The sequence below is a fragment of the Heterocephalus glaber genome, unplaced genomic scaffold (genome assembly GCF_053883595.1).
Source record: "Heterocephalus glaber isolate CG9 unplaced genomic scaffold, H.glaber_assembly_v1.0 deba00001757, whole genome shotgun sequence".
Classification (NCBI taxonomy): Eukaryota; Metazoa; Chordata; class Mammalia; order Rodentia; family Bathyergidae; genus Heterocephalus; species Heterocephalus glaber.
Genome location: NW_028258454.1, coordinates 3798908 through 3815280, shown reverse-complemented (window position 1 = coordinate 3815280; position 16373 = coordinate 3798908). Strand labels below are relative to the sequence as shown.

General features: G+C 39.4%; 1 protein-coding gene across 4 annotated transcripts in view; it reads left to right on the top strand.

The window, feature by feature from the left end:
• Positions 1–16373, top strand: part of Iqgap2 (IQ motif containing GTPase activating protein 2) — a 284128-nt gene that overhangs the window by 202365 nt on the left and 65390 nt on the right. For all 4 annotated transcript variants that reach the window (XM_004870168.4, XM_021248556.2, XM_087201158.1 and 1 more), the window contains 2 exons: positions 2385–2527; positions 8847–9017. In XM_004870168.4, coding sequence (XP_004870225.1) covers positions 2385–2527; positions 8847–9017 — 314 coding nt within the window. The remainder of the gene's footprint in view (positions 1–2384; positions 2528–8846; positions 9018–16373) is intronic.

The window sequence follows — 16373 nt, the reverse complement described above, 5'->3', positions numbered from 1 at the left end:
CTATAGCCCTGTAGGAATAGAGACCCCTAGGCAGGGAGAGATGAGCCCCTCCCCAAAGGAGTTCAGATAGCTGGCAGAACAGGCTTAACCACCCATAAAAAGCTGACAGTCTGCTGAGGCTGCACCTCGCCTTCACGCTGTTCCCTGCAAAGCTTGGTTTGCTAAAATCAAAAGGAAAAAGAACCTTGGCCCTAAGATGTAAAAGGCCCCTGAAAAGACCCTTCCCTGCTGTCCCTAGTAATGAGCTAAGTTAATCATTAACCAATCAAGTAGGGGCGCCCTCAGCCCAGAGGCAGGATAGGCCCCAACTACTAGGAAACCAGAATCTTGAGCCCCCCTTCAACGGTGCCTCCGTTTTGGGCACCCCTGCCTGTGTCTCTGAGAGAAGGCAGCTGTACTCTTGCATGCTTGCTGAATAAAAGAACAACTTTGCTTCTAAGCTTTCAGTCTCTATGTGATTCTTCCACAACCTTCTGCGTTGTCAGGAGAGTCAGGCCCGGAACTGTGGGGACTCTCCCTCTGTCTCTGCCCGTGACAGCCATTTTTTCTTCATACTAAATAAATCAGTGGCCACTTATTTTGTTATTTTTATCTAAGTATCTATGAATATTTTTATCTACTTACCATCTATCTGTTAGTTTTTCACTTTGGCATTACTGGGGCTTGTACTCTGCATCTCTTCAGTGAACTATATCCTCAGACATTTTACTTCAGATACCCACTAAGGGTCTCACTAACTCACCAAATTGGTCAGGCTGGACTCCACCATGTGCTCTTCTTACCTCAGCTGTCCAGAGTGCTGGGATTACAGTCACACACCGTCTTGTCTAATTCAGTGTGTTTTAAGAATAGCTTCTTGATCTCCTCTTTTACTTTTTTATATTCTTGAGAGAATTACAGGACTTGTGACCTTGCTTTTTCCTTTTTTACTCACCCCAGAATCCCTCTTGCAGAGCCAATCTCTCCCCCACTCTTCACTTTTACTTTGTCAAATATACTTTTTCTCTGTTTTTTGCTCAATTCTTTGTTTGAGATGAGAAGAACCGACAGTCCCCTTCGGAGCACCACTTGTTTACCCTTCATGACTGTGCGGCTGGCTGGGAGCAGAAGCGTTTATCAGGAAGAGTACCAGGTCACATGTTGCCAGAAAATTGTTAACTGCCTCCAGATGTGGTGGAGGATGATTGTAATCCCAGCACCAGGAGGCTGAGGCAGGAGGATGTGCATTTGAAGTCAGCCTCAGCTACATACTGTGTTCAAGGTCAGCCCGAACTACACAGCAAGATCCTTCACAGAAATCAGCACCCTGGTTCAATTATCACTGCATAAGGAACCATCTCAGAATATAAAGACTTCAAATATCTTCAATATTAGGGACCATGAGTCTGGTTGCATCAAGGCTTCTTCAGCTGACCCTGCCTGCATCATTCTTGGAACAACATTCCATTAATGGACATTCTCAGTAGTATGCCTTGAAAGAACATCTACAAGACACTGATGGATACCACCGCTGTGCATGATGAGAAGCACAAATCTTTCTTGGTGAGATCAGAAATATGGCAAAGATTTCTCTTCTCACAATTTTTCTTCAATATCACAGTAGAAGTTGTAGAGTTCATAGAGGTTTCAGTCCATAATCAGCTGGCTCTGAGGCTGGGATGACAAACAACCATTACAGAGAAGAAACAACATGGCACACACCAGGCAGCAAAGGTAACAAGAGACCATCATGGATGAACTTTGAAAAGGTATGCTAAGTGAAAGATGCCAGATACAAAAGGGCATCAACACATGAAGAGCTAGCTGACTGCTCATTTGAAATGAGACCCATCCTTCTTTGGGGCATTGATACTTTTCTTTTTCCCTACTTTAGATGACCTTTCTGGTGTGTATTTGCCATTTTGTAATTTGGATACAATTGTCTCCAAAGGTGATTCACTTAAATGGGGATTACTGGATCACCCTTTAAATATGGGCCACAGTCCTCCTGGGAGAAATTGCTGGGAATCTTCATGAATAATGAGAATCTTGTTCATTGACCTCCTCTGTCTACTGTGGTTCAGTTCACATCTACCCAGGACATCTGTTCCTTGTTTGATTTTCCTTCTTTTTGGCCAGTTTGGCTCCTGATGCTCTCATGAAACACTTGGGAGCCAGAGCCGGCATTGGACATTTGTTTCTCCTCTTTTTCTTTGGCTTAGCAGGACTTATTAAATACATGGAATTCATTCCATCTTGTTGAGTCATTTCAATGACTTTAACTTGGACTTTAACTGAATGCTTGAGTAAAAACATATTCATTAGATTGTTTTACATATTGAAGAAACTATACTAATCTGTAATTCTGTGTTCTTTTGTGGAATTTAACAACTCTTTTTCTTTAGTGTCTACAGAAGGTTCGTGGCTCAAACTCAGCCTGCAGGAAAAATATGACTACTATTACAACATTGATTCAAAGGAGAGTTCCTGGGTCACACCTGAATCATGGGTACCTAAGGAGTCATGGCTCAAGAGAGAAGAAATTGAGGTCGGTGTCAATGAAAAAGTGTACCATATGAAGATAAGTGTGTTGCTTTTCTGTTTTTCTATCACAGAAGTGATGGAAAGACCTAATTGACTTATTTGAAGACTGGTTAAAGAAAGTCTTTATGAACTGCAGGTGAATCTGGCTGTATTATGACTTTAACAGTTTTTTCCATCTTGCCATTAACAAAACTATGCAGATGAGGGGAAAGAAAGTTTTTGCATTTTACTTGCTATGGTAGATTACCCTAAGAAATCAATCCTCAGGGTTTCCTTGACCCAATTCAGTTCGATTAGTAATAATCTCTTAGTTGTGAGTATTCAAAATGTTTTATTCCAGCCCACTCCCACTCTACAACTTAACATCTCTTTATAACCAAAGTCATTTTCTTTCCAAAAAAGTGCCAGAAAGGGACTCTCTGTCACTCTTGATCTCAATCATCTCCAGGATGATTCAGGAGCCTAAGTCAGGGTTTGGCAAAAAAACAGGACTGGTAAACTTGAAATATTTACTTTTTCCAAGGTGGTCATGGTCTTCGTTACTTTTCTAGTTGCTGAGACAAAATACCCAGCATCCAAAATTAAAGGAGGGGAGGTTTATTTGGCTCATAGTTTGTAGTGGTTTCACTCCATAATAGATTGGCTCCAAGGCAGTGTGACATGGCAGATAAGTAGCACAAAGGAGAAACAGTTCATAGTGGGCAAAAGGTTGCAAAGCAAGCAAAGGACTTTAGCAGGGTCTCTCTGTCCCTTTTATATTCTATCTAGGCTACCGGGATTAGGGTTAGTGCCAAACCAATCAGTGGACTGATTTAGTAATCACCAACGCTTAATCCTAGCATTGGAAAGAATCAATCACACACTCTAGATCCAGCCACCTCTGAAAGAGCCCCACCTATGACTGAATGAGGCTTTGGGGGGACATCTAGACACAAACCATATCACCGAGCATCACACATTCTAGATCTAACCACCTCTGAAAAAGCCTCCCCCCTCCCCATGACTACATGAGGATTTGGGGGGAATAACTAGTTTCCTCTGAGATTTGAGGCAAACGCTTAGCTGCAAGCCCTTGTACAAATGAAAAGACAGTTGAACACTTGCAACATTCAGTGGCACAAGATAGAAATTTCCATTCCAAAATTTACAAATAGGGGGATACAAAGGAATGGGACAGAAACAAGTCTAAAATCCAGCAAGGCAAACACTAAGTCCTGTAGTTCCATGTCTAGCATCTGAGACTATCTGGCAAGACGTAAACTCTGAAGGGCTTGGGTGGCTCTGCCCTTATGGACCTTCTTGTGGTTGTAGCTCCCATGGCTTCTCAGGCCAGCTCTGCTCCCTCCTTGCAGTTTTCCTCAAGTGATCCATGCTCCTGGCTTCTCCAAACTTCTGGGGTCTCCACTGCACTTTGGGCTTTACACTCACAGCTTCACACACTGCCCTCTCAGGGGCACACTGCCTGGCCTCCCAGACCTTCTTCTGAAATCTGGGTGGAAGCCTTCCTGACCCCACAACTCTTGCATTCTGCAAGCAACTAAAACCAGCACCACATGGATGATGCCAAGGTCTGCTGCTAATAGGGAAAAGTTTTAGATAACTTAGTAGATTGAATATTAAGGTAGTTGTAGAAGCAAAATAAGTAAGTGTTCCTTTAAGATATGCTTTTCCTGTATCTCTTGTTGTTTAAGGTGACGGGTTATCTGACTCTTTAACCAATAACTGCATTAACCTAACAAAGTTGCAATGGCTGGGTGAATTTATCATGTATATGTGCCTATCTTGTGTCTGTGACTTGTAAATCGGAACTGGAATTGTATTTACACATCAAAGACAGCTAGGGATGAGATAATGGCTAAAAACTATATAAAAAGGGAAACACTGAACAAAGGGGCATGCAGATACTAACCAGATGGTTTCTGGACATCCCATCCGATTACAAGTAGAAATTTTATTATTTTACCCAAATTCTGTGTCTCTGTATTTCTTTCTGAGCTTTCTGGAACACTGCCATCTGGAGCAGTAGCCAGGCTTCCTTCTCTTTTGCCTGCAGGGATCAAGGGCCTGGATTGCTGAGCACTCTAAACCCAATCCCAAGGAACAAATTCTCTAGACTATTGCCATTCTGGAACATGGTGCTCTGGGGCTTTTTTCTCAAAGCAAAGTCTTTCACACTTTGCAAAGGGTGAAGTATGGCTGGTTCTTGTGGTGTCCTCAGGCCATCTTTTCTGTTTTCTTCTGAAATACTTGGGTTTTTCTTGCTAGTCTTTTCAGTCACCAATTTCTCCTCTGTTCTGTCTTTGCAGGGTGCAACTTTACCAGAGCTTCCTTTCTGGTGAAACTCACAATGTTTTGAATCACTGCTGATTCTTGTTATGGTTTGGGTCTAGATGTTCCCCCAAAGCCTCATGTAGTCATAGCCTTGATCTACAGTGTGTGAAGCTGGAATTGATTCAGGATGCAATGCTAGGCTCAAGGTTTCACTGCCTGCTGCACAAGCTCAAGGATCGGAGTTCAATCCCCAGTACAAAAAAAAAAGATAAAAGGGGCAGAAAGATGCTGTTAAACTCTCTTATTACCTTTGCTACCTTGTGCATGCCATGTTGTTTCTCCTCTGTGATCCTTGTTTGCAATCCCAGCCTCGGAGCCAGCCGATTATGGACTGAAACCTCTACAAACTGTAAGCCAAGTAAACCCCTTCCCTTTTAGCTTTTGAATGTCAGGTATTTTGTCTCAGCAATGAGAGAAAAGTAACTAACACAATGCTCAGCATAAATCTGGCCAAAAGCCCCCACAGTAGCCATGTCACCACCTCAACATTAGACTCCCTTGAAATTTCTTATGCAGGATTAAGTAGTCTGCCATCCTTAATCTCAGCCTCAGGCAAAATCTCTGGGCATGAGCAAAACGCAGATAAACTTTTGGCCAAGCCATAACATACATTGTCTGGAGTCCAACAGTCAATTCAGTCCTTCTTCCTAGCAGAAACCTTTTGAACCTGCTCTTTACCAGGAGAATTTCTGTCAGCATTCTGGTCTTCTGAGCTTTGACCAGAATCTCTCATCAAGTACAGTTTAAGGTGTTCCAGGTTTACTTTTGCCAGCCAGTGTCTCCAAATGTTTCCTAATTCTTCCTCTTCCCACAAGCCAGATCCAAAGGCTCCTGAACTGTGGTCAGGTACAGTCACAGCAGCAACCTCACTCTAGGCACTAAAATCTGTCTTAGTTACTTTCTTTTGTTGCTGAGGCAAAATACCTAACACCCAAAGTTAAAGAAGGAAAGGTTTATTTTGGTTCACAGTGTGTAGAGGTTTCAGTCCATAGTTGGCTGGCTCCAAGGCATTGCAGCATGGCAGAGGGGCATTGCAGAGGAGAAACAGTTTATGGCAGGCAGAAGGTAGCAAACTACTAGTGACAATAGCAGCTTCTTTTTGCCCCTTTCTTTAATATTCTGTCTCAGTTACCAGGCTTAGGGTGGGTGCTAAACCAATCAGTGGACTGATTTAGTAATCACATGCCTTTAATCCTAGGATTACACATTGTAGATCCAGCCACCTCTGAAAAAGTCCCACCTATGACTGCATGAGGCTTTGTGGGGGACGTATAGACACAAGCCATAATAATCATTTTAGCATATTTTCAGTGTTTAATACAAAATTCGAGAGTTAGGAATGTGCTATAGCCTGGTGTAAGTGGAAACATTACAATTGAGTGTACTATATGTATGACTTTTGATTAGCTGAGCTAAAAATTAGTCGTATGCCCAAAATTAGTCATGTGTACCAAACAAAAATTAAATATGGTATAGTGAATAGGGATTTTTGTTGAACCTCTAAAGGCCCCTTTTAGTGAATCTTTGACCTATATTTAAGAATTGTGGTCTGTCAAATTTTGCTTACCAAAAATAATTTATCCATTTCCTCTCATCTCTTCTAATCAAAGTTCTATATAAATAGTACTTAAATGAGGTTCTGTTAGGAGAAAAGAAGCAATACTTTAATTAAACTATATGTCACCATTATTGGCTGTTAGAACATTTAATGTGTTAAATACAGGAAGAAGAAACCGATTGAGAAGTATGTGTGTCAAAATCACTTGTTCAATCACTTTTTCTCATTGTGTACAATACTGGCCTAAGTCTTCAGACACCTATTGGTTTCTCCCCATCTGCTTTGTACATTTTATTCTGAATTCCTTCCCAAATATCTAGTAGTTTTTATATGTACAAGAACTTAGGGCTGAGAATTTACAAAGATAACAGTATAAGAGCAAAGCTCTAAGAAAAAGTAGGGATTTATTTTCTTAAAACATGGAAATAAGGGGCTAGATACTATGCAGAAACTTCCTAAAACAAAAGAAGACTTAACTGTAAGCAGATGATAAGGTGACTATTCCCAGAATGGCCTTTCTTAGGAGAGTTTCTGTTTTGTGGGAAGTTGGTGGGAGACTATGAAGAGAGAAGAGTGAAATCAGAAGGATGTAAAATTGGAGGGCCAGGGATTTAGCTCAGTAGCTCCATGCCTGCCTTGCAAGCACAAGGTACTGAGTTCGATCCCTGGTGCCTAAATAAATAAAATAAAATAAAATAAAATAAAATAAAATAAAATAAAATTGGAATCAACCCTTTTAACAAACAAGATGTCTGTAACAAGGTATAGCCCAAAGTCACCCTCAACTGGTATGCCCACAAATACCCAAAGAATGATAACTCTAGAAACAAGATCTTCTGAAACCACAGACACACAAGGTTTGCTTGTATAACATTTCACTTTTCAATGCACCTTCACATCAATTTGATCCCTAAATCGTGCTCCAACAGGAGGTAGAGCAAATATTGTCACATTCAGCTTTTCTAGGTAGGGAAACTGAGGCACAAGATGGATAAAGCAACTTTTACTGAAGCTGGAACTTGTACAGGATGCATCAGTAAACTAAGGTTTATTCCCAGTGCTCACAATTTCTAGTCTATAATCCTTTCCACAGTTCCACTGTTGGCATTGTTTTTGACATGACCACGAGTGTCCTTGGGGTGTATCATGTGCCCATGGCTCTGTGATTAACAACTCAAGATGTGGCTCAAAAATAGGTTTATTTTAACACAGATACATAGGGCCAATAGAAAGTGACTGGTGCTTCCCAGGGGAAAATACTTTCAAAGGACTCTTTTTCACCAAGATTGCTTTGAACTTAAGACCAAAAGTTGGAACCAAAAAATGTTAAAATAGCTGATGGATCCAGGGCATTATAATGTTTAAGAGAAAATATTAATAACAATTGTGTTTTATCTTGGAGAAGAAAATAGAACACACAAGTACATATCTTACAGAATCATTAAAAGGCAATACCATCAGAGGTACAGTACCTCAGTGAGCATTGGGTACTAAAAATCAGAGAAAAATTGTGACCTGAGTGTGCTTAATGACAAAAGTTATAATTGACAAGAACATAGTGAAGAATATAGTTTATTAACTAGTTTCAGATGTTCAAATTCTTACATTTTTTAGGCCAACATTATTGGAGCAATTGATTATTAGTACTATTTTTTTTTAAAAAAAGAGAGATTATGGACAATACTAAAAATAATATGCACAATTGAAAAGGGCACCAAACCCTGAAGAAGCAGCACTGAATAGTTAAAATTTGGTATCAAAGATTGCTCGTGTGGCATCCTGTGTGAGGATTATTAAATGGTGGACGGTCTCACCTTGTTCTTTTTTAAGTATTTCTTCTAAACAACCTGGGGTCACTGATTTCACTCAATGAATGTGAACATCTTTTCTTAAAACTCTTACTGTAAGATAGTCTTTCAGGCACAGAAGTGAGCCCAGTCTTTGCTTGCATCCTGAAGCAACTGCAAAAGCAAACAGTTCATGCCACATAAAAACTTCTCATACATAATCCCTCCTCTTCCTTTGCTCTCATTCCCTTGATGGGGCTTTTGTTTCTTTTCCCACCCCCTTTTCTCTGCCCTAAATATCTTATTTGCCCTGGAGCACCATTTTGAGTGGCCCCTGCTCCAGCTTGGTAAAGGAGAGGAAAGGGAATGGAAAGGCAAGACCTCACACCCTGCAGTTTTTGTCTTGGCAGCCTGGAGGAGAGAGGAGGTAATGTATGTTCTCACAGTCTTCACCCTCATCCCCTTTACATTCTGCAGAGCTCAGGCCTTGTGCCTGGCTCTTGCCAGCATCAACCGTACTGTTTCTAAGCCAAGCTAAAACAAACAATCTATATCATTTTCTAAAAGATACAACTTCCATAAGCTATGATGTGTGCTTGCTCCTTATGCCTGATGTGTGAAGTGTGACTTTAAGGAGTCTCTTGCAGGACATCATTGAGGAAGTCACAGTCGGTTACATTCGTGAGAAGATGTGGAATGCTTCCGAAGATCTGCTCCTTCGCTTTCAGGCCACAAGCTCAGGGCCCATGCTTAGGGAACAGTTTGAAGCTCGGAAATCCTTTTTGCATGACCAAGAAGAAAATGTGGTCAAAATACAGGTATGTGAATCATCCACCACTGGATATGGAAAACTGTCGTTATCCCCTGAAAATTTATATTAAAAAATAGACCAGTCAGTTACCAGCATTCTAATAAACAAATCTGACTGCAGATTTTTGTTTCATCAGTTCCCCTGGTCTACTTTATGAGGCATAGGATGGGAAGTATCTTGATAATGGATGAATTTTAACCTGTAGTTTCTGCAGAGTGTTTGGGAGCTCTGTGGACTGGCACAGTCAGCTGCCACCAGCCTAGCTGGAAACTGAGAACCCCTTGGGTCAGAGCTGAAATCATGTACAGCATCTCTCTCTTTTTAAATTTGTTTTAATTAATACGTATTTGCCCTACAAAGTGCACACATTCATAAGGAATTTGTACCTGTACATATATATCTTAATTCTTTTTTTTCATTCCCTTCCCCTTCCTTCAACCCTTCCTCCCCTCCTCACTTACAGAAGCTTTGTTTCCATTTTTTCTATCCTCTTTTTCCTTTTTTTTAATCTCTTTTCCCTTCTATCCCTTCCCTCTCCCCGCTCCCTTGTTCCCCTTCCGATTTGAACATGTTCTTCCTACTTCCCAATATCTATCCTCCATTTTGCTCCTTATTTACCCTTAAGGTTTCTCACACAAGAGAAATTCAGTATTTAAACTTGTGTGTCTTGTTTATTTTACTTAAAATTATGGTCTCAAGATGAGCCATTTACCTACAAATGACTCAAATCTATCCTTCTTTATGGCAGAGTAGTACTCCATTGTATAGAAATACCATAATTTTGTTTATCCATTCATCCATTGATGGGCATCTGGGCTTTTTCCAAGATTTAGCTATTGCAAACTGTGCTGCTATAAACATGGGCGTACATATATCACTGTGGTATGATGCTTTCAACTCTTTCGGGAAGATGCCTAGAAGAGGAGTATTAGGGTCAAATGGAACCTCTAGTTTTAGTTTTTTGAGGAATCTCCATACTGATTTCCATATTGATTGTACCACTTTACACTCCCACCAACAATGGAAAAGGGTTCCTTTATGCCCAAAACCTCACCAGTGTTTGTTACTGGTTGATTTCTTGATAATAGCCATTTTTTTCTGGAGTGAGATGAAATCTCAGTGTTGTTTTAATTTGCATTTCTCAAATGACTAGTGATGTTGAAGATTTTTTTCATGCATTTATTTGCTGTTTGTACTTCATCTAAGAAGTGTCTATTCATTTCAGATGCCCATTTTTGGATTGGGTCCTTGAATTTGGGAGGTCTGATACTTTTGAGTTCTTTATAAATTCTAGATGCTAGTCCCTTGTCTGAGGAGTAACTGTTAAAATTGTTTTCCCATTCTGTGTGTTATTGGGGTGGTTTCTTTTCCTGTGCAAAAGCTTTTTAATTTGATATGATCTCAGTTGTTGATTCTTTGTTGTATTTCCTCTGTGATGGGGGTTTTGTTCATAAAGGTTTTATCTACACTTACATCTTTTATATCTTCAAGAGTTTTACCTATTCTGTCTTGTAGCAGATTGTTTCTGGGGTTTTTTTGGGGGGGGTTGTTTTTTTGAGTGGGAAAATTTATTGGGAGAAAGAAAGCTTCAGCCTAAGAGTGACAGAAGGGGGGTTTTTGTTCTTATATTTATGATTGCTATCTCTTCCTCTTGGATTGTTCTCTTAACAAGTATGTAGTGGCCTTTTAGGGGCTTCCTGATGCATGAAGTACTGTTTTCCATCCTTTGACTTCCAGTCTATGCGTTTCTTTTTGAGCTACATGTGTTTGTTATATGCAGCATATTGTTGGATCTTGTTTCTTGATCCATTCTGCCAATCAAGAGACCCTTCACATTGATGGTTACAACTGATAGGTGTTTACTTGTCCTCTTCATATTATTTTCCTGTTGTTAATTCCTTTACTTTCCCTTCTATTTAATTGCTTACCTTGCCTGGTAGATTCGTTCTATTGGGCTTCTTGGAATTGTTGTCTTCATTGTCTTTTTCAACAATATCCTTCAGAACTTCTTGGAGTGCTGGTTTGGTGGTCATGAATTTCTTGTGGTGTTCTTTATCATGGAAGTATCTTATTTTACCATTAATTTTGCAACATAATTTCACAGGATTCATCAGTCTGGGTTGGAGATCGTTTTCTTTTTGGGCTTGAAATATTTCACTCCAAGCTATTCTTGAGTTAAGGTTTTGAATTGAGAAGTCTGCTGTGATTCTGATGGGTTTTCCTTTATAGGTGATTTGTTTCTTTTCTCTAATAGCTTTTTTTTTGTATTAAATTCTTTTATTGGTACATTGTAGGTATACAACACAATTACATTTCTCACTGGGAATTGTACCTTTACATAATGCATCTTGGTTCTTATTTTTTCCCCAATCCTAGCCCTCCCTTCACCCTCTCCACCCTTCCCTATGTACAAAGACTTCATTTCCATTTTTTCCATTTCTCATCATTTTTCCTTTCCCTTCTTTCCTTTCCCCTGCCCCTCCCACTACCCCTACCCCTTTGGATCTTTTCTTCCTATTTTGCATTAGCAATTATTCATCCTAATCATTGGGAACATTTTAGGTATACAGTATAATGACATTCATCATTGGAAATTTGCACCTTTACATAGTATCTCTTGGTTCTTATTTTTCACCCTTGCCCAGCCCTCCCATCAACCCCTCCATTCCTCTCTATTTACAAAGATTTTGTTCCTATTTTTTCATTTTCTCATATTAATCCCATTCCCTTCTGTCCTTTCCCCTAGCCCTCCCACTTCCTTCCCCTTTGCCCCTTTTCTTCCTATTTCACATTACCTATTATACATTTAGTCCTTATTTACACTTTCAGATTCTCACACCAGAGAAACTATTCGGTATTTACACATGTGTGTCCTATTTATCTCACTTTAGAGTATTGCCTCAGTGTGCATCCACTTAGCTATAAATGTCTGTAATTTCTCTTTTTTATGGCTGAGTAGTACTCTATTTTATAAAAAAAAAAACACATTTTCTTTATCCACTCTCCAGTTGATGGGCATTTGGGCTGTTTCCAAGTTTTAGCTATCACAAACTGTGCTGCTATGAACATGGGCACACATATATTACCATGGTATGATTCTTTTAATTCTTTAGGGAAGATCCCCAGCAGTGGAATAGCGGGGTCAAATGGGACTTCCAGTCCTAGTTCTTTGAGGTATCTCCATACTGATTTCCACAGTGCTTGCACCAGTCTACACTCCCACCAGCAGTGGAGCAGGATTCCTCTTTCCCCACAGCCCCGCCAGCATTTGTTATTGGTTGATTTCATGATTGCTGCCATTCTTTCTGGAGTGAAGTGGAATCTCAACGTTGTTTTCATTTGCATCTCTCGAATGACCAGTGATGTTGAACATTTTTTTCATGTATTTATTTGCTGTTTCTACTTCTTTGTCTGAGAAATGTCTGTTCATTTCAGATGCCCATTTTTGGATTGGGTCTTTAAATTTGGGAGGTCTGATCTTTTTAAGTTCTTTATAGATTCGAGATAGTAGACCTTTGTCTGAGGAAGAGCAGGTGAAGATTTTTTCCCACATTGTGGGTTGTCTCTTCACACTGCTGGTGGTTTCTCTTGCTGTGCAGAAGCCTTTTAATAAGAAGAGATCCCATTTGTTGATAGTTTGTGCTAGTTCAAGGGCAACTGAGGTTTTGTTCATAAAATCTTTTCCTACACCTATGTCTTCAAGGGTTCTACCTAACCTCTGTTCCAACTGGTTCAGTTTCTATTTTAATATTTAGATCTTTAATCCATTTTGATTTTAGTTTAGTGCATGGTGAGAGATATAGGTCTAGTTTTAATCTTTGGCAAGTTGAAACCCAATTTTTCCAGCACCATTTATTAAAGAGGCTATCTGTCCTCTAGTGAGGGTGTTTGGCTCCTTTGTTGAAGATGAGATGGCTGAGTGTGTCTGGCATTGTTTCTGCATCTTCTAATCTGTTCCACTGGTCCTCAAGTCTGTTTCTTTGCCAGTACCATGCTGTTTTTATCACAGTAGCTTTGTAGTATAGTTGCAGGTTGGGGATTGTGATACTCCCTGCCATGTCTCTGTTACCTAGAATTGCTTTTGCTATTCTGGGTCTCTTCTTGTTCCAAATGAATTTTTGGATTGTTTTCTCAAGGTCTATGAAGTACGCTGCTGGGATCTCAATTGGAATTGCATTAAATCTATATGGCAGTTTTGGAAGTATGGCCATTTTCACTCTATTAATCCTTCCTACCCAGAAGCAGGGGATGTCTGTCCATTTTCTGATATCATCTTCAATCTCTCTTTTCAGAGTGCCACAGTTTTCAGAGAAGAGGTCTTTGATTTCTTTCATTAGGATGATTCCTAGGTATTTCAGTTTTTTGGATGCTATTGTGAAAGGAATTATTTGCCCTATTTCTCTCTCAGTGAGTCTGTCATTGGTGTAGAGGAAAGCTGTTGACTTTTGTGTGTTGACCTTGTAACCAGCTACTTGACTGAATTTGGTTATTAAGTCTAGAAGACTTTTGGTGGAGTTCTTGGTGTCTTCTATATAGAGTATCATGTCATCTGCAAATAATGACAATTTGACTTCTTCATTACCTATCTTTATTCCTTTTATTTCTTTCTCTTGTCTAATTGCCGTGGCTAATGTTTCCAGAACTATATTGAACAAGAGTGGTGATAGTGGACATCCTTGTCTTGTTTCTGATTTTAGTGTGAAGGCTTTCAGTTTTTGACCATTTAGTATGATATTGGCTGTTGGTTTTTCATAGATGGCTTCTATCAGTTTGAGGTAGAAACCATCTATTCCAATTTTTTGTAGGGTTTTTATCATAAATGCATGTTGGATTTTGTCAAATGCTTTTTCTGTGTCTATGGAGAGAATCATATGGTTTTTGTCCTTGGCTCTATTGATATAGTGTATTACATTGATTGATTTTCGTATATGGAACCATCCCTGCATCCCTGGGATGAATCCCACTTGATCAGGGTGTATGATCTTCTTGATGATCTTCTGCACTCTTTGCCAGTATCTTATTAAGGAGTTTTGCATCTATGTTCATTAGTGAGATTGACCTATAGGTCTCCTTTTCAGTTGGGTCTTTCTCTACTTTGGGGATCAAGGTGATGCTTGCTTCCAGGAATGAATTTGGGAGTATTGCTTCCCTTTCAATTTCATTGAAGAGTTTCAACAGTAGTGGCAGCAGTTGCTCTCTAAATGTCTTGTAGAATTCAGCAGTGAAGCCATCAGGGCCCGGGCTTTTCTTAGTTGATAAGTTTTTAATTATGTTTTCAATTTCATTGGTTGATATTGGGTTGTTCAGAATTTTTAGGTCTTCTTCGTTCAACTTTGGTAATTCATATGTATCTAGGAATCTGTCCATTTCTTCTGTGTTGTCCATCTTATTGGCGTATAGGTCCTGGAAGTAGGTATTGATGATCCTCTGGATTTCTGCTGGGTCTGTTGTCATTTCACCCTTTTCATTCCTAATTGCATGGATTTGGGCCTTTTCTTTCCTTTTTCTGACAAGGTTGGCTAAAGGTTTGTCAATTTTGTTGATTCTTTCGAAGAACCAACTCTTGGCTTCATTGATTTTTTTGTATCATTCTCTTAGTCTCCATTGCATTGATTTCTCCTCTGACCTTTATAATTTCCTCCCTTGTATGAGCTTTGGGGTTGTCCTGCTCTTCTTTTTCTAGAAGCTTGAGGTTCAGCATGAGGTTGTTTAATTGGGCTCGTTCTGTTTTCCTAATATGCGTATTCACTGCTATGAATTTCCCTCGTAAGACTGCTTTCATTGTGTCCCATAGATTCTGATATGTTGTATTGTCATTGTCATTTAATTGAAGGAACTGTCTGATTTCTTGTTTAATTTCCTCTGTGACCCACTGGTTATTCAGAAGTGTGTTGTTCAATTTCCACGTGTTTATGAAATTTTTTGAGTTTCTTTTGCTATGGATCTCCAATTTCATCGCACTATGGTCTGATAATATACAGGGGATAACTTCAATTCCTTTGGACTTCCTTAAACATGTTCTGTGTGTAAGTATGTGGTCTATTTTGGAGAATGACCCATGTGCAGCTGAGAATAATGTGTATTCTGATTTTGTGGAGTGGAAAACTGTAAACATCTGTTAAGTTCATTTGTTCAAGAGTTCGATTGAGTTCTAGTATTTCATTACTTATTTTTAATCTAGTTGATCTATCTATTTGTGACAGTAGGGTGTTGAGGTCCCCCACTACAATTGTATTAATGCATGTATGACTTTTCATGTCCATTAGTATTTGTTTTATATAGTTGGGTGCACTAGTGTTTGCTGCATAGATATTTATGATTGTCATCTCTTCCTCTTGGATTGTTCCCTTTACAAGGATGTAGTATCCTTCTTCATCTCTCTTAATCAGTGCTGGTTTGAAATCTACTTGATCTGCAAAGAGGATACCTACTCCTGCTTTTTTTCTGGTTCCCGTCGCATGGAGTATTATTTTCCACCCTTTAACTTTCAGTCTATGAGTTTCCTTTTGAATTAAGTGTGTTTCTTGTATGCAGCATATTGTTGGATTTTGCTTCTTGACCCATTCTGCCAGTCTATTTCTTTTGATTGGTGAGTTGAGACCATTAACATTGATGGTTATAACTGAAACGTATTGACTTGTCATTGCCACGACTTTTTCTTTTTGTTGGGTTCTCCCCCTTCATATTTAATTTCTTGTCATGCCAGATGGGTTCATTCTGCTTTGCTTCCTGGGGTTGTGATCCTCAATGTCTGTTCCTAGGATATTGTGTAAAATTCTTTGGAGTGCTGGTTTGGTATTCACAAAGTTCCTAAGGTACTCTTTGTCATGAAAGTATCTTATTTCTCCATCCATTTTGAAAGATAGTTTTGCAGGGTACATCAATCTGGGTTGGAGGCTGTTTTCTTTTAGGGCTTGGAATATGTCACTCCAAGTTCTTCTTGCCTTGATGGTTTGTGTTGAGAAGTCTGCTATGGTTCTGATGGGCTTTCCTTTGTATGTGATTTGTTTCTTTTCTCTGACTGCCTGTAGAACTTTGTTCCTCTGTTGTGTTTCTGGAATCTTAACAATTATATGCCTATGTATAGATTTTTTTTTGATCAAGGCTATTTGGAGTCCTGTATGCCTCACTTATCTGTATGTCAAGCTCTTTTCTCCTGCTTAGGAAGTTTTCTGCCATTATTTCTGTGAAGAGATTTTTTTATGTCATGTCCACTCTCTCCTGTTTCTTCATTGACTCCAATCAGTCTTATGTTATTCTTCTTTGCATCATCTAGCAGCTGCTGGATTGATTTCTCATGTTCCCTTATAATTTTGAAGCAATTTTTCTTTTCCTGGTCACTAATTGCAATCTTATCTTCTGT